Source organism: Pseudorasbora parva, chromosome 15 (genome assembly GCF_024679245.1).
Source record: "Pseudorasbora parva isolate DD20220531a chromosome 15, ASM2467924v1, whole genome shotgun sequence".
Classification (NCBI taxonomy): domain Eukaryota; kingdom Metazoa; phylum Chordata; class Actinopteri; order Cypriniformes; family Gobionidae; genus Pseudorasbora; species Pseudorasbora parva.
The window spans coordinates 39239698-39265261 of record NC_090186.1 but is presented as its reverse complement, the minus strand read 5'-3'; the positions used below and the strand labels follow the sequence as shown (position 1 = coordinate 39265261).

Below are 25564 nucleotides of genomic sequence, written 5' to 3'. Positions count from 1 at the left end.
TTGATGTAATTATATAAATACATTGGAGGCGTGTGCCTTCTGTTTTGTCTTTAGCTGATGCAAAATTTTGTCTAACACAACATTAAAGAATAAGAATGTATTATTTTATCAATATGATAGTTGTTTTGTATTGTGTAATATTTATTAATGATAATAATAATGTATACAATCAATACAGTGCAATACATTTAATTAGTAATAATTACATTATATTAATTAATAAAAATGTATTAATTCAAGTTTGTATTAATGACTAAATATATTAATATTTTTCTATTATTATGTTAATAATAACAAATGATATAATAATATCATTACTTTAATAAAAATAATAATATTTAAAATAAATAATAATACAATTGTTGGATGACTTAAATGGCTAATATCTTATTATTATTATTATTAATATTATGCATGTTGCATAAAACATATTACATAGTAATGGTAATAATATAACAAATATTTAATTATAATGAATATATTAATTTATCTGTTGTATTGTTTTATTGAAACCGTATTTAACTGTTTAATTTTGTAACAAATGTACAATTTTTTTTTATATATAAATACCTGTGAATAATTGTTAAATTGTATTGATTCTATGATTATTATTGGTAATAGTTGTACTATTATTATTATTATTATTACTGCACAATTTCAAATACATTTTACTAGTATTATTTAATGCATAATAATGCAAAATAATAATTATAATAATATTTTTGGTCATATCAGTTGTCATAAAAATGATTCTTGGATTCATAAAAAATAAGTAGTTGCTTAAATTATTCCTTATATTCCAATTTTAAACACTCCGATCTGTTGCATAAGGGCTAGCAATATCTGTGATATGTATGTTTACATGAATTCTGTTCTCGTTGTGTCTTGTAAAGTTCATCACTGAGATTGAGGACATGGGAGGTATGGCTCGAGCTGTGGCTGAGGGAATTCCCAAACTGCGCATCGAAGAATGTGCCGCTCGCAGACAAGCACGCATTGATTCAGGTACCAAAACAAAACACTTACATACACATCTGAATACATGACAGCCCGTCACATGCATTCAAAACGCATAGAAACTCAAGAAGGTTGCACTTGTTCGAGTAAGCAGTTAGAATACGAATACAGATCAGTCTACTCGAATGGGTTTCCACATTTTGAAGTGAATGCACATGTTTGTTAGCTTGACGTCGTCTTACTCTAGTCAGAATATGAGTCTGATACAGCTCCATTGGGCTTTAATGTGTGGACAGAGCAACAAAGAGACATATAACTTTAGTCCAAATGTCAACAGAACTCAACTGCACTCTGTTGCCAAGTTTTCCTGCAGGTTGTTTTCTATGTCCACAGTTTGAAGCGACCTCAATTACAGTATGTGATGTATAGACCCAGGAATGTGAATTTTAGCAGGCAACCTTGCCAAAATAACACACATTTTACCCCCCCAAATGTCTTTTTTCCCCCTCAAGAGCCCCCTCGAAAAGCTATTGGGCTGGTTTGGGCTATTAGTTGGTGGGTTTTGTGGTAAAAACTTGGCAACCCTGTCTGCACGCACCCGGGAAAAAGATGAGTGTAAACGATCTTTGCTGGTGTTGTAAAAAAAGAATTTAATGATACACAGAGTACTTACAAACACGATTATCATTTCTGAGAGAAATAGTGAAGACGAATGCATATAAGAACAAGTTCTCCGTTTAGGCTTAGAACAACTTCAACCTAGTGCCTTTGATCACGTGGATAATTATGTTACTGTTTATCATCTGTCCGTCATCATCTAAAGCCCGCCCTGATGATTTCATTGGTCCGGACAGTTTCTGTTCAGACATAATCACTCCTCTATTGATCAAGTTCAGACCGAACTGCCCGAGCTCAAATGTTGTGGGCGGGGCTGAGTTCGGCTGGCATCCAGGCTACATGGTTGTTCTTTCTAGACTAGAGTAAATAAGCAGATGCTGCATCTGTCAAAAAGACAATTATTACTTTTAACTGATTGCCAGTTACATTTTCTCCAGTTAATTTTTCATCAACAGGCTTCTCCTTCCTATACTGTCTCTGCTTGAAAGCATCATTACTACCGTTTCTTCAACTGGAAAGTTCTGGGATTTATAGAGAGGATTTGAGTTGTTTTATTTTTAAAATTGTATACAATACATAGATAAGAAACTGCTCACAGATGAGTGGGTGTTGAGGCAGATATCACATTAGAATGCTCTCGCCTGCTGTGGAGACATCAATCAGTCGAGTAAAAACTGAGCTTGTCTGAACCAGACCGCACGTCTTCTAAATGGCAGTGTGCTCTGTTGACAGACTATTTCAAAAGCTCTGACATGCTTGCCAACGTTTGGGGATGTTTTTGAATATAGGGCGTGTTTTTGGGGTGGCATCTGTTCATTTTGACCTCAATAGCAGTAATACAACCTGTCTGGAAGGAAATGTGATTTGTTATGAGGGTGACAGGCTCAGAAATTAGATTTCTGAAAAGGCATTGAAGCGCAATTTACTGAATAGATTTTAAATTGTCAAGAGGCAACTTTTAGCACTTTAGCACAGTCATTGAAAACCTAGAAATAGCAGGGAATTTTTTAATTGGAAAAAGGAGAAATGGAAATCAGTTAATACTTATAAGAAATATGATTCAGTTTGAAATATTTGAGCCAAAATTGGCTAAAAATTGCTCTCTGCAAGTAAAAGTTTGGACACATTACTATTTGTAATGTTTTTGAAAGAAGTTTCTTCTGCTCATCAAGCCTGCATTTATTTGATCAAAAATACAGAAATCGTTTTTAATATTGTGATATATTATTACAATTTAAAACATTTGGTTTTCAATTTATTATACTTTAAATGGTCATTTATTTCTGTGATGCAAAGCTGAATTTTCAGGATCGTTAGTCCAGTCTTCAGTGTCACATGTGACATCCAGTCTATCACATGATCCTTCAGAAATCATTCCAATATATTCTGATTTATTGTGAGTGTTGAAAACAGTTCTGCTGCCTAATATATTTGATGAATAAAAGGTTAAAAAGAACTCCATTTATTCAAAATAAAAACATTTTCAAATAATATAAATCTCCTTTACTATCAATTTAACACATCCTTGCTGAATAAAATTATTGATTTATTTCAAAAATAGAAAGAAAATTACTAAATACCTGGATAAAACCAGAATTACTGACCAGTATTGTATATTGTTGTTACAAAAGTTTTTTTAAAAAAACATTTGCTTCTTTTTTCTTTCTTTTTTTTCTTTTTATCCATCAAAGTATTATAAAAAAGTATCAACAGGTTTGTTGATATCCGATTGCTCAGAAAGGCCTTCATTGACACCAATGTCATTTCCTCTCTCAAGACACTAAAGATGTCGTTACAAAGCCCATCTCACTACAGCGGCTCTACAATCATTTTATGAAGCGAGGAGAATAGTTTTTGTGCGCAAAAAAAACAACTAAATAAAGACTTATATAGTGATGAGCCGATTTCAAAATAAAGTTTCGAACGTTATGAATCAGCGTATCGATTCATGATTCGGATCGCCAATGTGAACTAACTCTTTAAGAACAATGTGTTATTTGTATTTTTTATTATTATTATTTTTTTTATATATGATAATTAATATTGGACTGATGCTATAAATATTTATACAGTATATACATGTGTATTTATATATACATAATAATTGTATACAGTACACACGCACATGTTAAGTAAATTATTTTGGATGCAATTAATTGTGATTAATTGATGTTACAGCACTTATATAATTTTAGATTATATTTATTATATTATTAAATAGGTTATGTTTGGATTTTTTTTCCCTGTACATCACTTTGGTCGTTAAAAAAAAAGTGCGTTATAAATAATACTGACTGTTGATTTAAAAATAGGTTTTGTTTTACCCATGTCACTAGACTTTAAATCTAGAAAAATGCTAATTAGAAAAGTATTAATTATTATTAGGATTCATTTTGTAATATTTTTTATGTCAGTGAGTGTTTACACAAATTACAACGGTTCCTTTGTTGTGGTATAATGTAATGTTAATAACGTGATTTGTGAAGACGACAAACAAAACTCAAGGTTAACATTTTATTTTGCGTGATTTCCAACCTAGAACTAAATTTGCCAAAATATGTCAAATGTGACATTGTGAAAATATAGTTTGATTGTTTGTTTTTCGTATGCATAAATATGCTAGCGATGAACCAAAAATGTTTTGTATAGGTGATTTCCCCAGTATGCTGTTAAATACATAGTTTGAGATGTGATGGAAATGACAGTGATTCAAAAGTTCATTACTTTCCCAGATAAATTAAACTAGTGAGAGAAAAGTGCAAACATTTTGTTTTGCATCTGCTGCTGTTGTTTTGAAGTAGATTTCTGTGACTTCAGTGAAGACTTGTGACAGATGGCAGTGAGATGCTGTTTAAAATCTCTGTACATAAATCTGTGCATAGCTCTCTGATCAATACGCATAGTTCGGCATGTGAACCAGAACTGCAGCTGCAGAGATATTCACATTGATTATTTTCAGTTGATCATGCCGTCTTGTAGTCTAAATGTTTTTAAATTCAAGATCTCAGATATTGACATGCTGCTGGTGGAACTGAGTGACACATTGATTAATTGAATCCCATTTCTCTATGCTTTGCTGACTGATACTGATAAATACAGTCCCACTAGGGGGCAGTCTTTTAACATGCATGACACATATATTTAATTATGCCAAATGCCTGCATGGTAAAATTGAAACAGAAGACTTTTATTTTCACATGCATGCTTGTATTTCCAGTCCTGAGGGCTAATAAGTTTGATGTGTTTATTCAAATGTTGCTTCACATCAGGTAATGTTATGCAAGTGGCTCTTTCTCCAAGGAATTATGCATTTAAAATCCCACAGATGCTGCACAGCTGGATATTTTAGTGGCTGTTGACTAGTCCAAGTGATTGTTTTCTTTGTGTATATGCCACAAAGTTATCAGTAAAGCCACACTAATGCATCCCGATGGACTCCTGGTGGACAGAAAGTGATGGATGCATTAGCTACACCTGCCATTAACCACACTTTCACCTTATAAGAGCCTTCAAACTTATTATCGAAGTTTCTGCAGGAAGTATTTAGCATTCCCTCTCCCTTTATTACTTTATACTATTAGCATAACAATGAGGTAGAAGATGAATTGTAAAAATAACTTTTTCCATTTGCTTTAATAAGAGCTATACTAGCTAAACTACTGTTAATATTTCTTATTCATTTTACATGTATCTGTTTTAAATTTTCAGAATCCTTAAATTTTTATTTTCAGGTTTAAAGGGTTAGTTCATCCAAAAATTTAAATTCTGTTATTAATTTCTCACCCACTTGTCTTTCCAAACCCGTAAGACATTTGTTCATCTTTGGAACACAAATGACGATATTTTTGATGAAATCCAAGAGCTCTATGTCCCCTCCAATTTTAATTTACACTTTCAGAGTCCAGAAAGGTAGTAAAGACAATAGTAAAATAGTCCATGTGACTTCAGTGGTTCAACTTTAATTTAATGAAGTGACAAGAATACTTTTTGTGCACAAAAAACAAACAAAAATGTATTCAACAATTTTGTTCTAGCTTGTGTCAGACCCCTACGCAGTTTATGTTGTAAATAGTGCAGCGCTCTTACAGGATCCGATGCTGTTCACATGAACACCACGACACGCGTGCTGTGATGAAGCGGGAGCTGTACTGTTTTTACAGCGTAAACTGCATTGGAGACTTATGTGTTTGGAAGGACATAAGGTAGGTAATTAATAAAGGAATTTTCATTTCTGGGGGAACTAACCCTTTAAATAGGATTTTAAATCCAAGATGTTCAGTGTAGTCATGTTTGGACCCATGATCCTTAAATCGCTCTAAACTCACAGATAGCTTTCCAACATTATTGTATGCTCTTCGGTGCCCAGACTGTGGTTATCACTGAATATCACTTACCCTGAAATTGGCCAAGTGATGCAAGGAGCAACATTTCAGTCAGAAACTAGCCCATATTGGGTTTGCAGCAGATGTTTGAAGCTCCTGCATTTGTTGAGACCCCAGATGATCAAGGCTTTGATCTTGAGGGCCCTCGATGGATTTTCCTCATGTGCATGAGTAGTGGAATATGTATGAGTGGACCAGCCTGTCGTTCACTTCTCTTGTTCAGGGTTTACATTTCTTTATTTTAATTTCTTTTACATTTTTAACATTTCTTTACATTTCTTTAAGTCTTTTTTTTTAAGTAGTTGATTGGTCAGAGACTATCAGGATTATCTAGTTACAGTTACAAATGTTATGGGGGAGTGTCTTCATTCTAGAGAGCGTTTGATTGGACAAATCTGTGTAGTGCAGGTTGAGTCATTAATTATTTAACAATAACATGCTTTTCAGGGCTGCAATGTGTTCACTACCGTTCAAAAGCTGCACTTATTTGATCCTATAAAAATCGTAATGTTGTGTATTATTATTATTTTTATTATTACAAATTAAAATAACTTTTCTATTTGAATATATTTTAAAATGTAATTTATTCCAGCGATATCCAAGCTGATTTTTCAGCTTCATTGCTCCAGTCTTCAGTTTCACATGATCCTTCAGGAATCATGATGCTCAAGAAACATGGCTAATTATCATAAATGTTCAAAGCAGTTGTGCTGCTTAATAGTTTTGTAGAATCTGTGATAAAAATAGGATTCATTTACTAGAAAGTTCAAAAGAAACATTATAGAAGGAGCAGTTGTTATAGTTAAAACTAAAAACAAAAACTAATAAAATTGCAAAAACGCAACAAAATACTAAAATTTAAATGTAAAATGTTAAAATTATCAAAAACTATAATAGTATCTGAATTATATTAAAGTAACACTGTTTAGGAGTGCGCTAGCATATGTAGATGACCTGTGAGCCAATATACATGAATGAAATTCCACAAAGTTATAAAGAATAATCACTGTAAGGCTTTACATGTAATCACACTCAGTATTGTATCATCAGTTCCAAATTTTCCCACTCTCTCTTCCTGGGTGACTTTGCCCCTTAATAAAAGTAACATGGACTATTGCATCCTGTGCAATAAAAATGTGTGCAATACTAAACATTTATACTTATATTTGTTTAACATATTATTGCTCTTATTCACATTCCCCTGCATAATTATACTATAACATATTTGTACATGCATGTATTGTTTATTGTGTATTTTTATAATATATTTATTATTCAATTTTTTTAATTTGAATTATTTCTTTATTATTTTATCTGTAAATTGGAAGTTTTAGTTTCAAAAACAAATTCCTTGGATACTTAGCAATAAATCTAATTCTGATTCAAGCTCCACTTGATTCCAATAGTCAAAACTCTGAATACCCACGACAGTTGCAATGGTATCCCTAAAGATGTGCCCTCCAGGTGTGTGTTTAATAAACATGTGCTGCAAGATAATCGAACACACCCTGTAAGCTTCTTTCTATACAGATGATTTTCCTTATAATGAGGTAAAAGAAGCCTCTAACCTCTGATTTGGAGTCATGCACAGAGATCTGCAAATCTGTGATGGTTTATTTTTAAGATTCAAAATATGTCATTAGTGTTGCCATTTATTATATAGACTCTGCTACTTATGTCCTCTCGCACTGTCTCTGTCTCACTATAGGCTCTGAGGTCATCGTGGGGGTCAACAAGTACCGCCTGGAGAAGGAAGAATCCGTCGACGTGCTTGCCATCGATAACACAGCTGTGCGTAACAAGCAGATTGAAAAGCTGCGGAAGGTTAGTTCCCTCAGGCGATGACTCACAGCACGTATTTTGAAGTCGAGTGCCTTCATCCGTATTGACGTGATCTGAGACGGTCACATATAGTCCGTTCCCAATCGAGCACTCTGTGATGTTGCCTAATCACAATAAAGGGCTTTAATTCAGTCGCACTTGTGCTTTCAAGTGCTCCATTCATTTTGTTTTTCAGAGTCAGTGAAAATATCACTGCCCTTAATAATATTGCCCTTAAACTATATAGCATTATATTCAGGGATGTAGGAGCAATTTGGACGTAAAGTCACCTTCTTCAACGAGAATAAATGTAGGTTGGCCCTCGCGCCAGAAAAACCATAACCTCTTGGAGACTATTCCTTTTAAATGGTATGCTTCTAAAAATATATTTTTTTTAAACCCTGCAGGCACAATTAGATAAAACGTAGGCAAATTCTTTTCACTTCAAGGCTGGGTTTTTGAGCACTGGAACAGAATAATGAAACTACATCCACATGGAGCGCAGATACAAACTTCTACATATGATGTGTGAGACTCTAATTGGTTTATTGCACGTTATGCCCTATGACTCATTAAGAGACTAGGTACAAACCGTTTGGACCATGCCGTTTTTTCCATGTTTAAACTAGTGGCTCTGGAGACGGTCTAAGTTAATTAGAACCCTATAGGAAGTACATGTATTTCATTATTATTACTCAGTATTTAAATGTGTAATTACACTGTAATACGGACACCTTGAAATAAAGTTTAACCTAATTTGGTTGTATTAGCAAATTAGTTAATTACAAAACAAGTGCATATTTATGCGGTGGCCAAGAAGTGCAAAACAAATCACAAAAATGACACAATTACGATCACAATTACAATTACAAAATTGACAAATTTAAAAACAAAAGTTAAAAAAATAAATAAATATGGCTATTCCAAAAACAAAATAACAATTCCGGAAATAAAATAACAAATTAGAAATACAATGACAAATCTTAAAACAAAATACAAAGTCAGAAAACACAACGACAAGTTGGACAAAACGGAAAAGGTATATGTGGCGAATGGAATACTGACTGCTGATTGGACGAGACGTTTCAATCGAGACATGCAGAACGTACAGCAGGCAGCAGCAGGAGAAAGTCGACTCGCGTGTGGTTTGTCGTTGTGTTTTCTGACTTTGCCATTTTGCTCTCAGGTGAGTTTTTTTTTTTTTTACTTGTTAATTTGTTTTTAGACCATCCATTGCATTTATAATTTGTTGTGTTGTTCTTGAATTTGTGATTTGTTTTACACTTCTTAGCTACCGTATATTTATAATCATGCTAAATGCTTTCTAGTTAAAGGTGTCATTAACTGGCTTTTGTTATTTTTTTATACTGTTGTCTGAGGTCTACTAATGATGTTTGTGTGGCTTTTTTACATTCAAAAACATCATAACTAATAACTAATAGGCTATTTTCTACACTGGTTTTGAGGCTCTCTCCTGAACGCTGGGTTTTGATGGGTGTGCCGCACTGGAGACATGGAAGTAAACACCCACGGCTAGGATTGGATAATATTTGCATATTTAATGAGCTTAATCTCTGCTGTCAGTCCACATGACTGAGAGGAGAGATTGAGGGAGAGGCGACAACCAGAATGATTTTCCCGATCACAGGGCTCGTAAACGTCTTTATCAAACAAACACAATGTTTTATTTCTCATCGACACGCGTTTGATTGGACTATTATTTTTATAGTACACATAGCCCGCAAGATCGGACGATAGTGAACCCCGCACACATACATACGGATGTCAACGAGAGAGAGAGAGAGAGAGAGAGAGAGAGAGAGAGAGAGAGAGAGAGAGAGGGAGATAGAGAGGGGAAAAAAAAGCAGAACAAGAACGGAATATAATGAGATTCTTTGGGAGTGATGGCCAATACGTGTCTGAGTCCAGTGGGCTAAAGGCATGCTCTGTTAGACACGTACACATAAGCAAAAAAATCTATAACAATGCAATACTATTACATATAAAACACATTTTACTCACATAAGCGTGCTGCACCATTCCTGTCGGATCTAAATCCAGCATCGACCGGAGATTTGTTTAAAAACGATTCCGCAGTGAACTGAAGTGAACATGTCTTCCCCATGTGAGCTGGAACTTCATTAAAAATAAAGTTCAAACACTCATTCCTAATATCAGGATCAGAAGAAAGCTTATGCAGCGACTGTGTTCTTCCACAACCAGGAATAGCGCAATATCTTAATCTTCCTCGGCATGACGTTGTTGACCAGCTAGCACGAGCCCTCCATGAGTTGGTGGGTGAGGCTACTGGATTAAACACGTGGTAGAGGCGGTGTTTCGTCACACACTGACGTCAGTACAAAGCACAGGACTGTTTGCTGAGCCTGGTGTCTATAAAAGCTTTTCTTTGACTAACAAGGAAGTTTTCAGCTCTGAAACTTACAGGATATTCTTATATTACCATGACCTTTTATATATCAAAAGCTCAAGGAAAAGTTGATTCCTCAATTAATCACCTCTTTAAGGCTAAATGCTTTCTAAAAATGCAGGCTAAACAGATGCTACATTCCTGACATGGGTCTGAACCTCAGTCACCGCTCGGATATCAAAAACAGACCATTCCTGGAGCATAAATACCAGAATAGATACACTGGTTTTAAGAAAACTGATTTCCAATTCATGATATAATACAATAAGAGAGTGTTCGAGTGGATTCACTGAAATGCATTTAATTTGGTCTTCAGTTGATCTCCTGCATCAAATCAGATAGAATGCTTTAATGTTAGAGTGCATTTATCTTTTTGCATGTATCTTTTTACATGATTATTCATTATACTGTATCTCATGAGCTTTCAGTAATGAATATGTATAGGAGACTGTACAGTCGATTGGCCGTGGGAAGATAGCAGAGTGATAAAGGCTACAGATGACACAAGACAATTTATGCAAGCACTATAATTTGCAGCAATATAGCAAGATAATTATTGTATTTTGCCTTTCAGAACATTGACCAAATCGTTTTAGTGAATCAGTTTGTTTGTATGGACTTTTTTATGCTGCGTGTTTTCTATGTATAGAACGGTTATATGTGATAAAGAGTGCATTTTACATGTTTAATTCACATTGTGATTTTGGCATTTTGGGGGTTTAATGGCATTTCCCTGGAATGAGGGCTTTCTTGCAGGTTGTTTTAGCGCTTGTCACAGTAAGAACCTCAGTTTGATGATATAAGCAACTCGACAACACATTGGCTTGGAATTCTCATGTGACGACAGTCAGTGTATTGATGTTGATAATGTAAATGCATGAAACAGCCGTGATGTCAAATTGAAAGTGCCAGGCACTCTGTCAGTGACGGTTCAAAGATTTGACAGTGGTTTGTTTGATCTGGAAGCATTTGGCATGTGTTCACTCATCTCTTCATGGTTTCCTCAAACATCTTCAGTTCAGAAAGTATGTACAGCACGAGTGGGGTGATGGTGGGTACCTTATGAAAATAATAATGTAGACACTGGAAATAAAAGTGTGCTACACCACAAATAAACAACAATTTAAGAGGCAACGTTTGTTCTTTTTAAACCCTCTAAAAACATTTACTAATATTGCAAGTAGTCCTTAGGGAAAATATTATGTATATTATGAAGATTCTGCAAAGCAATCTGTATTTTTGACATGCTCTTAATAGTATTTATTAATATTTTGAATTCACTTTTTATTTTATTTTTTAGTTTCAGTAATTGTATGTACTTTTGTCATTTATGTTCATGTTTTTATAAAGCTATATATCTTTAATATTTTTATTTTCAGTTTATTTTATCAACTTGTTTCATTTGGTTGCTAATTTTCAACTAATATTTATATATTTTTTTTAGCTTTCTTTCAATTACTGAATGATTTTTTAAATATTTTTAGTTTTATTTAACAAAACAACACTGAAAGGAATCACCCTTTTAGCCAAAGGTGTTGCATGAAGATCACACACACCATCATTTTACAGTCAGATGATCCTGTGGGACCTTTTAGTATTTTTATAAGATTACATTTTTCTGCCCAAGCAAGAGGATGTGAAGGAACACAGTAACTCTCTGTGTTTGACTGCCTTCACAGTTTGTTCACCCCGTTCACAGCAAGTAAAGTAGTTTAGTTATAATAATCTGCATTATATGCTGTGTTTACTGAGACGGTTTCCCCTGTGATGTATTGATGCCCTACCAAACCTCCATCTGCAGGATTTTCAATGTCACCCATGTCGTTTATACACTCTGGAATGATTGCATGTTTTGGTATGTTTGTATGGTTAATCCAGAGCCAGTGTTTGCAGATCGTAATGAGGCTGCGCTTGCATCACAGGTCAGAGAGAGCAGGGATGCAGAGGCGGCGAAGAGGTGCTTGGCCGCGATCGAGCAGTGTGCGCGTACCAGAGATGGAAACCTACTGGAGCTCGCCGTGGAGGCTGCGAGAGCCCGGTGAGTCAGGGAGCATTTGAAACAGCTTGGAACAAGTAAAAACACAAACACACTCACTCATTCAAGGTTTGTTCAAACGTCTATAGGCCTCTTCACAAGAAGGACAATGACAATAACAATAAAAATATAGTTTTAAAATCGTGAAATGATAATAGAGTTCACACCACAATTTGAATGATAACGGCACAGAGAAACTGTGCTGATGAATTATACAAACACTGACAGCCAATCAGAATCCGTCCTACTTTACTCTTGCCTTGCCAGCATTTAAAAAAAAAAGTTGCCAGCCACCACCAGGGTTTTTGAACATTTTCAACTAAACGTAATAGCCCTTAGAATATTTTTGTATTATGAATATCTTAGCATGCAATATCAAAAGAAGGAGCTGAGCCTCTTCTTTTAAAAAACAAAAAAGTTTTATTTTAGCTTCTTGCATTCTTTTTATTATCAACACTTGAAAAAAAAAGACTGTTTCCAGATCAGATTCAGAGCGATGATCAAACACAGATGGAGTAGATGGAGTCCCTCAACATTCCTAATCCTTGCATAGTCCTGTAGCTCGTCCTGGGTCCACATTTCATTCACTACATTAGGCAGTTTTGATTCATATGCTGTTTAATGATGATGATCACGTTATTTTTCATCTGCATATGATTACATACGATCGCTTGTTTTACTCCGTCTTATCGCGTGTGTTTTCATCAGGAGATCCAGTACTCATTCAGAAGATGCGTAATAGTGCCGAAAATTCTGTGTTTGGCGGAGAAAGAATTAAAAAGCTCAAGCATTTATTAATATGGTTATTGTAATGGTTATCTTTATAATAGTCATTGCTGGTGTGTAACTAAAAGTAAACTATTAGGGCCCTATATTTTAACGATCTGAGCACATGGCCTGAAGCACATGGCGCAGGTGCACTTAGACCGTGTCTGAATCCACTTTTGCTAGTTTAACGACGTAAAAAAACAGTCAGTGCGCATGGTCCAAAAGGGTTGTACCTAGTCTCTTAATGAGTCATGAGTGTGTTTTGGCCATAACATCCAATAAACCAATCAGAATCTCATTTCACATTCCCTTTAAAAGCCGGATTCATCACTATTTACATGGCAGAATTTGTGAGTGGAAAGACTAAAACGCTTCTCCAGAGAGAAATCCTTTTTTTTTTATATTTGAAAATGTGTAGGTGCATATTACTAACGCACCCTTGAAATAGTACAAAATACTGCAGTATTGAGGTTTTTATTGGTCAATAGTGCAATCGTTTTCAGACCAGCGTGCCCATCTATTCGCCCATCTGGTGCATTTACTATTTAAACAACATGACACTGGACGTGAAAATGATAACTGCATCGGGCTGAAACTACCAAAAAACACTTGCGTCGCACCTGCCGTTGCATTGCGCCAGGTGTATGATGGGGCCCTTAGTGTGTGACTTGTCTTGCATCGTTTACACATAAAAAAAAATATTTGTCATTAGATCACAAATGATTTATTAGTATTGTGTGCATTTATTGTTTATTCATTTTCATCTAATATTATTGTCACAAAGAATCTCAGGTGTGGTTGCAGCTCCATTTTGCAAATAGTACAAAGCCATGTCGTGCATCTTTATTATTTGAAGTGACAGGAAGACACAGGTGTGATGTCTCTCATCCATCAGCACGCATGAAACATGCACATGCTATACAGTCTGTTTTTTCTCTCTTATGCAAACGTGGCTTTGCAGTCCAGAAGGTTAATGCCAGCTTTATTTTTTTAGTATCAATGAGATACTCATTTTTATTAATATTTTAAAATAAAAAATGTTTTGTTTATATCCTCTGTTTTCATTTTAAGTTCAGTTAAAGCTTTAGTAATTTTGTGGTGTTTTATTTTGTTGTTGTTTTTTTGTACATTAAGTTAAACTAAATAAAAATGGCAAACATTACTTTAGTTGACAGCTAGCTGAAATAAAATTTTTATATTTCTAACTTATTATTTTGTCAAGTAACAATTTTTTTTATGGTTTTAGTTTAAGTTATTGCAATAACTTTGGTGCACATTGAGACAATATCTGAAGATCTTATGTGATTCTTTCCATATTATTCATTTTGGATGTCTGGCTGGAAGAGGTCGAGTTAGTACCACGTGTCTGTGTTTTATCAAGCTTGGCGTAAAGCTGCTGTTTCTCAGTGGCAGACTGGGGGATCACACACTTTGAAGATATGGAATGTGATTTCAGCCTCTTTAATGCACTGCAAACACAAATGTAATCATAAAACAATTCAAACAACAATAAAGGAATCGTGTTGAATGATAGAATGTGAATATGTGTGGATTAAAGGATTCTGTTGGATTTTGTAGGTGCTCGGTGGGGGAGATCACAGATGCAATGAAATCAGTTTTCGGGGAGCACAAGGCCAGCACGCGCATGGTCAGCGGAGCATACCGCAGCGAGTTTGGAGAGCATGAGGAGATATCGCTGGCGCATAACAGGTAGGAGCTTGCAAATTTTCCTCTTTGAATGACCCTTCTTGGAACTGTTTTCATTCCCCACGTCCATATAAGTGGACAAAAAAACCCTCCAAATATTACTTACTAGTTCTGCCCAGGTTAGCATCCCACTTCTTTCCATGAAGCCAGGGTAAAGGAGTTGATGTTACATATATATATATATATATATATATATATATATATATATATATATATATATATATATATATATATATATATATATATATATATATAATCCACATCCCAAAGATGCTCTATTGGGTCGAGATCTGATCTGGTGACTGTAGGAGCCATTTTAGTACAGTGATCTCTGTCATGTTCAAGAAACCAATTTGAAATGATTCGAGTTTTGTGACATGGTGCATTATCCTTCTGGAAATAGCCATCAGAGGACGGTACATGGTGGTAATAAAGGGATGGACATGGTAGGCCGTGGCATTTAAACAATGCCCATATGGCACTAAGGGGCCTAAAGTGTATCAAGAAAACATCCCCCACACCATTACACCACCTCCACCATCACAGTGGTTAAAAGGCATGATGGATCCATGCTCTCATTCTGTTTAAGCCAAATTCTGACTGAATGTCTCAACAGAAATCGAGACTCATCAGACCAGGCAACATTTTTCCAGTCTTCAACTGTCCAATTTTGTCGAGCTCGTGCAAATTGTAGCCTCTTTTTCCTATTTGTAGTGGGGTTGAGTGGTACCCATTGGGGTCTTCTGCTGTTGTAGCCCATCCGCCTTAAAGTTGTGCGTGTTATGGCTTCACACATGCTTTGCTGCATACCTCAGTTGTAACAAGTGGTTATTTCAGTCAAAGTTGCTCTTCTATCAGCTTGAAACAGTCGGCCCATTCTCCTCTGACCTCTAGCATCAACAAGGCATCTTCGCCCACAGGACTTCTGCATACTGGATGTTTTTCCCTTTTCACACCATTCTTTGTAAACCCTAGAAATGGTTGTGCATGGAAATCCCAGTAACTGAGCAGGTTGTGAAACTCAGAACGGCCCGTCTGGCACCAACAACCATGCCACGCTCAAAATTGCTTAAATCACCTTTCTTTCCCATTCTGACATTCAGTTTGGAGTTCAGGAGATTGTCTTGACCAGGACCACACCCCTAAATGCATTGAAGCAACTGCCATGTGATTAGATAATTGCATTAATGAGAAATTAAACAGGCGTTCCTAATAATCCATATATATAATATAAGTTTATAATATATATATATATATATATATATATATATAAAATGTATATAATCGAATATAGATATAATCGAAAATGTATATGTATATTATAATAAGTGTGTGTGTGTGTGGTATATAGTATCCACAAGTGATATCTGATCTAGGAAAATTAGCTGCTTCACACTTTATTCAAATTTTTTATTAAATATGTTATATGCATGTTGTGAAGTTGTGCCTGGAGTGTAAAACGAATGTACGCATTCCACGTTTCAATCCTATCATTTGTCATGACGGTGAAGCATACCAAATTGTGCAGACACCATTTTGGCCAAGTGGTCATACCTAGTTTGCACTCATTATTTTCAGCCAATAATTCAATAAATGACTATGTGGCAGCAGGTATTGAGCTGTATAATTAGATGTTATTGTGTGGGTTGTAGTTGAAAATTAGAGGATCTGTCCTCTGCAGCAAAAGTGTATGTTATTAAAATGGCTAATTCTGGTCATTCAGTTTTGATGTTGCTCATGTGCTGGATCTGAATGGTCACAATGATCACTGAATTGTGACCCCGCTACAGTGCAGAATATTGTGCACTAATGTGCTGGGGCTGGTCGAGGAAGACTAGTAAGCATTTTTGACAGGAGGATGAAAATCACCTGGATGTGGGACCACCTCAAATCCGCTTCTAAAGACCTGGATGAGACTCCCAACCTGCAATTTCATCTGGAAGAGGGTTGTGTATCAGTAAAGAAACCATTTATCAGTTTTGACTTCTGCAAAAAACAAAAAACAAAAAAACACCTGGCATTTGCCAAAGAACATAAAGACTGGAGTAGTCTGACAAGACAAAATTCACCAACCTTTTCGGATATGTTAGTTAGTGGCAACTAGTGTTTTTTAATACCAAATGCATGTGCGGAAACATAATGGTATTGAGAATGGAGATTCTTCCAACACCTCCTGCAGACATGCAAAGTCGTTGCTACCTTAAAAATGGACCAATTCTTGGGAATCCTGTTGAACACAATGTAGCCAAGTGTGGAGGATCTGTTTGGGGAGTAAATTTGTATAATGATACCAAACACACCACACATGCAACAGTTGTGTGCAATGAAAGTTCACAAGCATTTTTTTTACATTCTAATTTAGCTGAGGAAATGTAAGCTTTGAAATGTAAGCAAAATAGACATTGAAATGGGAATATACTCACAATAATCTGAATCAAAACGAGAGAACAGGTGGCCCTAATAACGACCTCGATCAGTGATGACCCAGGATCCTCTATGGCACTGATCATGACAACTTTTGTCTCATGTACTCCAAAGGAGGTCAAATGTTGCATTGAACAATAATAACAGTTTGCTTACATTTAATATTTTGTTGCTCTTGAGCTGCTCCTGACCCTTATGGCATCATCAGTGTTATTGCCATAAAGCACTAAATATAACTGGATTTACCTTTAGCTGCTGAACTGATGATAAATCAGGATGGCTCAGCCAGAGAAAAGATTCCACTGAGGTTCTACTGTATATCTCTGTTTTTGTGTGTTTTATGGATTTTCTGCAGTCAGATTAGAGCATTACCCGCCCAATGTGACCTCAGTTTGACAGATGAGATGATAGTGAGATAGTAAAAATCAAACATCATACCATAAATATTTACCACAAACCTTTCAAAAGATCCAGATCTTACAGCCTGAACTCGAGTAGCCAGACCTTGACCAGATTTGGTTAAGTTTGTTTAGTAAGAGTGAGTGTTATTTGAGTATTATTTATATGCTATTGTAGTACTTATTAATTTAACAATGTTTTATCTTTTATTTTGAATTTGACTTAAAGTTTTAGCAGAATTTGTTATGTTTGTTATTTTATATACAGCTCTGGAAAAAATTAAAAGATCACTTAACATTGAGAAACCAATGTTAAGTGGTCTCCTCTCTCCTCTCTCCTCTCTCTCTCTCTCTCTCTATTATATATATATTTATATAATGTATTTATTTATTTATTATTATTACTAAAAATAAGGCAATTTTAATTTGCATATATATATATGATATATATGACTATATATATGATATATATATATATATATAGACTTTTTATATATATATATATATATATATATATATATATATATATATATATATATATATATATTAGCCTGAATAGCCAGACCCACATCAAGATGTTTGGTCTGGAAACTCACCATTGACAGCTCAATCCAAGGGGCGGGATAAACGGTTGTCTTTCAAACTCCCTCTGCACGCGATAGGATAGAGCTACAACCAACCAGAGCAACGAAGGTGAAGCAGAGCTCGTTGACTGATCACCGTATCTGGTCGGCAAAACTCAGAACACATCTTCCATTTTTAAGAATGACTTCAGTGCTGATCTTTTTTTCTCAGAGAAAAGCTTAAAGGGTTAGTTCACACAAAAATGAAATTTAGTTAATTAATGACTCACCCCAATATCGTTCCACACCCGTAAGACATCTGTTCATCCCCGGAACACAGTTTAATATATTTTAGATTCAGTCTGAGGCCTTTCTGTCCTTTGAATATAAGTTTATGCCCACTTGCTGTCCACGTCCAGAAGGTAATAAAAACATCATCAAAGTAGTCCATATGTGGCATCATTTGGTTAGTTCCACTCTTTTAAAGCGTCGACAATACATTTTGGTCCAAAAATAACAAAAAATATGATTTTTTTTTCCAGCATTGTCTTCTCTTCCGCATTTGTTTTCAAACCTCAAATAAAGAGTCAAACAGTCGCAAATCAGCAGATTGATTTTTTTGTGAAGAATCAACAACAAGTGGGACACATCATCATGAAGTGGAATGAAATTTATTGGATTTTTCAAACTTTTTTAACAAATCAAAAACTGAATATTTGGGCGTGCAAAATTATTCGGCCCCCTTAAGTTAATACTTTGTAGCGCCACCTTTTGCTGCGATTACAGCTGTAAGTCGCTTGGGGTGTGTCTCTATCAGTTTTGCACATCGAGAGACTGAAATTTTTGCCCATTCTTCTTTGCAGAACAGCTCGAGCTCAGCGAGGTTGGATGGAGAGCGTTTGTGAACAGCAGGTTTCAGTTCTTTCCACAGATTCTCGATTGGATTCAGGTCTGGACTTTGACTTGGCCATTCTAACACCTGGATATGTTTATTTTGAACCATCCCATTGTAGAATTTGCTTTATGTTTTGGATCACTGTCTTGTTGGAAGACAAATCTCCGTCCCAGTCTCAGGTCTTTTGCAGACTCCTTCAGGTTTTCTTCCAGAATGGTCTTGTATTTGGCTCCATCCATCTTCCCATCAAGTTTAACCATCTTCCCTGTCCCTGCTGAAGAAAAGCAGGCCCAAACCATGATGCTGCCACCACCATGTTTGACAGTGGGGATGGTGTGTTCAGGGTGATGAGCTGCGTTGCTTTTACGCCAAACATAACGGTTTGCTTTGTTTCCAAAAAGTTACATTTTTGTTTCATCTGACCAGAGCACCTTCTTCCACATGTTTGGGTCTCCCAGGTGGCTTGTGGCAAACTTTAAACTACATTTTTTTTATGGCTATCATAGTGCAGGTGCATTTATACGGAGACTTGATTACACACAGGTGGATTCTATTTATCATCATTAGTCATTTAGGTCAACATTGGATCATTCAGAGATCCTCACTGAACTTCAGGAGAGAGTTTGCTGCACTGAAAGTAAAGGTGCCGAATAATTTTGCACGCTCAATTTTTCAGTTTTTGATTTGTTAAAAAAGTTTGAAATATCCAATAAATTTAGTTCCGCTTCATGATTGTGTCCCACTTGTTGATTCTTCACAAAAAATTACAGTTTTATATCTTTATGTTTGAAGCCTGAAATGTGGCAAAAGGTCGCAAAGTTCAAGGGGCTGAATACTTTCACAAGGCACTGTATATGTTTGTGTGTATACATACATATACATAAAAATATTCACCCCATGTTGTTCCAAACCCATGTGACTCTTTCAGCACAAAATTTAAATTTTCACACTTCAATAATGACACAGAAGCACCATAACAGGGTTTGAAACATCCATCTTATTTGATAAAGTCAGTATGTTCATGGTACCATCACGTGTGCTTTTGTTTCATAGAATCGTACAGTTCAAAAAGCATGAAGGCAGAAATCCCCGTCTGCTCGTAGCCAAAATGGGACAGGACGGTCATGATAGAGGGGCAAAGGTCATCGCTACTGGATTCGCAGATCTTGGGTTTGATGTGGACGTCGGCCCTCTTTTCCAGGTATGAATGACTCTGTAACTGTCAGTGTACTTCTCAACTTTTTTTGTTCCCATAATAGTTTATATTTGTATACATGTGTGAGGGTAACAATACCTCCTCTCCTCTCTAAAAATCACCCATGTGTCAAAGATGATCAAGAGGTCCTCTCATAGAGCTTAACTTTTCTTAATCGTGTTTATCTCTCACATTTCGGCACTTGTGTTTCCTGTCTAGACAAGTCTATTCAATTAAGAGATCCTTTCTGAACCATAGACATCAAAACATTGAATCCATGGCTGAGCAGATCAAATGCATACCTCTGAGTTAAGCTCTCACTTCTCTCCAGTTTTCAAAATAAGAATAATCCGTTTTTTTCATTTGTGCTTCATGAATACTCAGTACCATGTCATGAAATGTATCTTACCAAAAACACATTAAAAGGTGTATTATGTAGTATTTTTGCAGTAAAATATCCAAAAAACACCAGGCCAGTGTTATATATTTTGTATATAGTAGTTATATAGTATATCTACTACTATACTGCTTCAAGTTCATAAAGAGATAGAGACACAATCGCTTTATATGATGAGCAGATTTAATTTAGGCTTTTATTCACATTTAAACATTGATCAGCGAACATAAACTTAAACTCAACCAAACTTGCTTGATGCAGGAAAACAAACCTCATTGGTTCTTGTTGAAGCTCAAACATGCTGCTTAACATAATAATTAATCATAATAATGAACTGTTTTTTGCTGAAGCTCAAACGTGCTGCGTAACGCGTGAATAAACAGCTTTGGAACAACAAGAGTATGAGTAATTTATGACAGAAATGTTCATTTTTGGTTGAACTATCCGTTTAATTTCAGTCTAATTTTGACACTTCACTGGATTTTTTTCTGTGTTGTGTCCGTTTCCATGTTGACAGACCCCGCTGGAGGTTGCCCAACAGGCCGTAGATGCAGATGTGCATTGTGTGGGGGTCAGCACACTGGCAGCTGGACACAAGACTCTCGTGCCCGAACTTATCAAAGAGCTCCGTAACCTCAACCGACCGGATATCATGGTGATCTGCGGAGGGGTCATACCGCCACAGGTAACACCTGACTCCTGACAGACAGCTAGACATGTCAGCAGATGCTACGTGTGAGCTGAATTGCTGCTTACACAGGCAGAGTCTGTCAGCCTCTTAGACTGAAACAAATAGATGAAAATGTATATCAAATTAGTCAAAAACTTTGAAAGCATTTTTCTCAGTGAGTTACAACATATCCTAATGCAACGCCTTGACTTGCGATTTAAAAGGTAGCTTTTCTATATTAATTATTTTATAATTCATGTGATATGTGGCCAGGGATTTCTTTTACGGCAATGCAGAATTGAAGACATTGATATAAATTAGACTTGACTGAACTTAATGTGCATTCATTACATTCATTCCGTTTGTGATTCACAATGTCTAAGGAATAGATTAGAAACAGCATTTTTCATTGACGAAACGTCAATATTTTCTCTTTATTAATGGTTAAATCTTTGAATCTCATTGAAAAAATCAGATGACCTTTTTTGTATTGGTTTAATGAAGCAGTTATGATGGAAGCTTATGTATTACATTTAAGGGCTAGTTCAGCCAAAAATGAAAAGTACCCATGATTTATTCTCAACGCATCCTAGGAGTATATGACATTCTTTCAAACGAACACAATCAGGGTTATATTGGACTTCAAAACCGAAACAGCCATTCATAGCCATTATAACGTTTGGAAGAGCTAGGACATTTTTAACATAACTATGTTCAATATTGTGTTCATCTGAAAGAAAAATGTCATACACATCTAGGATGACTTAAGGTTGAGTACTTTAATTTCAGCATTAAAAGGATTGTTGTGCACGACACACAGCATAGCTCCATAGAGTAACATGAGAAATCAATTTAGTAAACATTCTGACCTTTACCATGTTCATATTGAATCGTATTCATGTGAGCTCACGGATTCAGTGTATTCAGGTGCAACACTTGCTGCATTCATATAGAATTTAATGGATGTCCACTTACATGTGGGTATACAGTATATTGGATATTTTATAGTATCAACATTTTAAAGATAATTTAATTATTATTATTTAATATTTTTTCTTGACAGTACTCTCCAGTGATTTATTTAATGGAAGTGATCATACACATATCATTCATTGTATGCTATGTAAAGGATCTTAGACCACTGCTATCCACACTGAGGTCAATGCTTTGATTTCGGTGGATTGGCATAAAAAACGATTAAAAATTTATTTAAAAAATGTACGAATTTTTAGTTTTTTGTTGAAAGAATTCTCTCAAGGCTGCATTTATTTAATCAAAATAATGTAAAAATAACTGTAAAAGCTGAAAAAAGTTTTATTATTATTTACAGTTTACTGTCACTTTTTATCAATTGAATGCATTCTTTTAAAAACATTCTTACTGACCGCAACATTTTGAACACTAGTTCAAATGTTTAAATCTTCTAATCTAACACTGATAACCCTGTTATTTTCAGCCTGACTGTCGTTTGTGCTCATTCAGATCAAATAATTACCGTGCATGCTTTAATCTTTTCATCTTCAACCAGAGAAAATTGCATCTAGATCATCAATTCATTCAAGTGCATGTCTGTTCTCCGTTGCAGTGGTGTGTAATTAGGACCTTTATAAGGTCATTCTAAACAGTCGTACATAATGATCTCCTAGCCAGTGTATATGAACGTTGGACGATATGTAGAAACCTGTATGCCTGATTTTACACTGGCATGCTAGATACTTTGAGTACATTGCTGTTTTGGTGTCTTTTTTGAGCTTGTCCGTGAATGCTCACAATAGATTCCACTTACGTCCGGTTGCGTTGAGGTCTGAAAGGGTCTTAGTTCCTCCTTACACCTTAGCTGAGTTCCATTTAATGATTATTGAGTGTTAGCCTGTAGTGAGTGTGAGCCAGTGGAGGTGAAAGCTGTGGTAATTGAAGCGTGGAAACCACCTCATGCACACCATCCATTTGTTTATACTATATCAGATCTTCCAGATAGATTCCACCAGCGTTTGGTAAGGCTTTAGATTGTTTATTTAGGCTTTAGAACCGAAATATAATCAACTGTATTTAGCTGTTTCATATGCTGAGCTTCTTCTGTGATGTGATTTACTCTGCAAGGGAAGGTTTAAATCAGTGGTTCTCAACGAGTGGGTCACGACACAAAACATGAGTCATGCTGATTGTGAATTATAAAATACAGAATTGTGCATAGTTAGGTGCAAACGTAGTCTCTTGTAAAAGCAAGGTGAAAACGCTTCTATTGTGTTTTGTTGTTAATATCAAAGGTTGTGCATCCAGTCAGACTTTATACAGTACTTCATATTATTAATACATTATTTTAACTCTTAACAATTTGGTAGAGTGCATTTTAAGTCATACACTTTAATACTAAAATCTGTTTGTCCGTCCGTACCGTCATTCATCCATCTAGAAAGCACCATCCATCCATCCATCCATCAAGACAGAATGCACATTCATGCACCCAGAATGCACCATCCATCCACCCAGAATGTGCTATCCATACATCCATCCATTCAGAATACACCATCCACCCAGAATGCACCATCCATCCACCCAGAATGTGCTATCCGTACATCCATCCATTCAGAATACACCATCCACCCAGAATGCACCATCCATCCACCCAGAATGCACTATCCGTACATCCCTCCATTCAGAATACACCATCCACCCAGAATGCACCACCCAGAATGTACTATCCATACATCCATCCATTTAGAATACACCATCCACCCAGAATGTGCTATCCGTACATCCATCCATTCAGAATACACCATCCATCCACCCAGAATGTACTATCCGTACATCCATCCATTCAGAATACACCATCCATCCATTCAGAATACACCATCCATCCACCCAGAATGCACCATCCATCCACCCAGAATGTACTATCCGTATATCCATTCATTCAGAATACACCATCCATCCATCTATACACCCAGAATGCTCCAGCCATCCATCCATCCATCCATCCATCCAGAATGGTTAGGTTGTGGTTTATAAAGATAATTCAGACAGGTGACCAAGTATTACAGTGAATGTTTATTTTTACTCATTATTTCGGAACTCTCTCTCTTGTGTTTTTATAAATAAAAGTCTATTTTTCTCCTCTGTTTAACACCATTTTCAATGTAAGTTATGGATGTCAGTGCAATAGAGAATAAGTCATTTACCGTTAGTGGACATCTTGTTAGAGGCTCACAATAATAGACTGTTAATTTCCTAAAATGTTTTTAGGGTGATCCAAAAAACACACACAGTGACCGTGATTGTCGTTTTGATCTAAAAGCAATTTGTTTGACTGAATTAGTTTTTATTGTGTGCTTTTAAAGTGTTCTAGGTTCAAAACAAGTTAATGTACTAATTAACGTATCAATTATTAGATACCTTAATGTATCAATTATTTGGTTTAATAATGACAGTGAAATATTTCAGATGCATTTTCTTATGTTTTCAGGACTATGAATTCCTCTACAATAGTGGTGTCAGCTGTATCTTCGGCCCAGGCACCAGAATTCCTCAAGCCGCAGTGGACGTTCTTGACAGCATTGAAAAAAGCCTGGAGAAGAACCGACATGCCATGTAGCCACAGAACAGTCAGATTGTGTTCTTCACACACATACGTAACATCTCAAAATTCACTTAACCTTTGAGAAAAGACAGCGAAATAGGATATTGATTGAAAATAATTAGAGCACTTTGATATTTGAACAGTTATCACAGCATGATGTAATCATTGTGAAATAATTGAATTTCAGAGTGGTGTTTGATTAAAAAAATGTGAAAGCTGTCATTGATTTAGTCTAAAATGATGTATAGTTTGACATAATGCATTAAACTCAGTGTTGATGTGGTCACCAGCCCGTTTCTTACGCCATCATTTGCTATTTACAGCTCTAATGTGACAAGATGACACACTTGTGTAATTTTACGATATTTGCCTGATCAAAGTGAAGCTGTTTTATTCAACAATAGAATTTATAAACATTTGAGATATGCATTAATAGAATCTTTCTGTCTTTGCTCAACGTGGCCTTATGGGCATATTGTGCGTGATCTCTTATCTTATTGAGCGCCATCTGTTTCAGCTTCTGGTAGAAATGAGCATGTGGATGTTGCGATTATATGTCAACTCTGGCATGAAAACCCTAACCCTCAGTGATGTGCTACATCTGCTTCCTCTGACTTTCTCACCTTTTGATCTCATTTTATTGCATTACTGGTTTGTCGTACACCATAAACCTTTCTTTAAATATAGCAATGTTCATGTGAAGTAATCTTAATCTAAAAATTGTTTTTA

The 25564-nt window shown here is 35.7% G+C and overlaps 1 protein-coding gene across 2 annotated transcripts in view; it reads left to right on the top strand.

Annotated features, from left to right (window-relative positions):
- mmut (methylmalonyl CoA mutase) overlaps positions 1–25118 on the top strand; it is a 30708-nt gene extending 5590 nt beyond the window's left edge. For both annotated transcript variants that reach the window (XM_067418046.1, XM_067418047.1), the window contains exons 7-13: positions 894–1005; positions 7666–7781; positions 12129–12244; positions 14588–14719; positions 20050–20197; positions 21106–21273; positions 24722–25118. In XM_067418046.1, coding sequence (XP_067274147.1) covers positions 894–1005; positions 7666–7781; positions 12129–12244; positions 14588–14719; positions 20050–20197; positions 21106–21273; positions 24722–24850 — 921 coding nt within the window. In that variant the 3' untranslated portion in view covers positions 24851–25118. The remainder of the gene's footprint in view (positions 1–893; positions 1006–7665; positions 7782–12128; positions 12245–14587; positions 14720–20049; positions 20198–21105; positions 21274–24721) is intronic.
- The last annotated feature ends 446 nt before the right edge of the window (positions 25119–25564 follow it).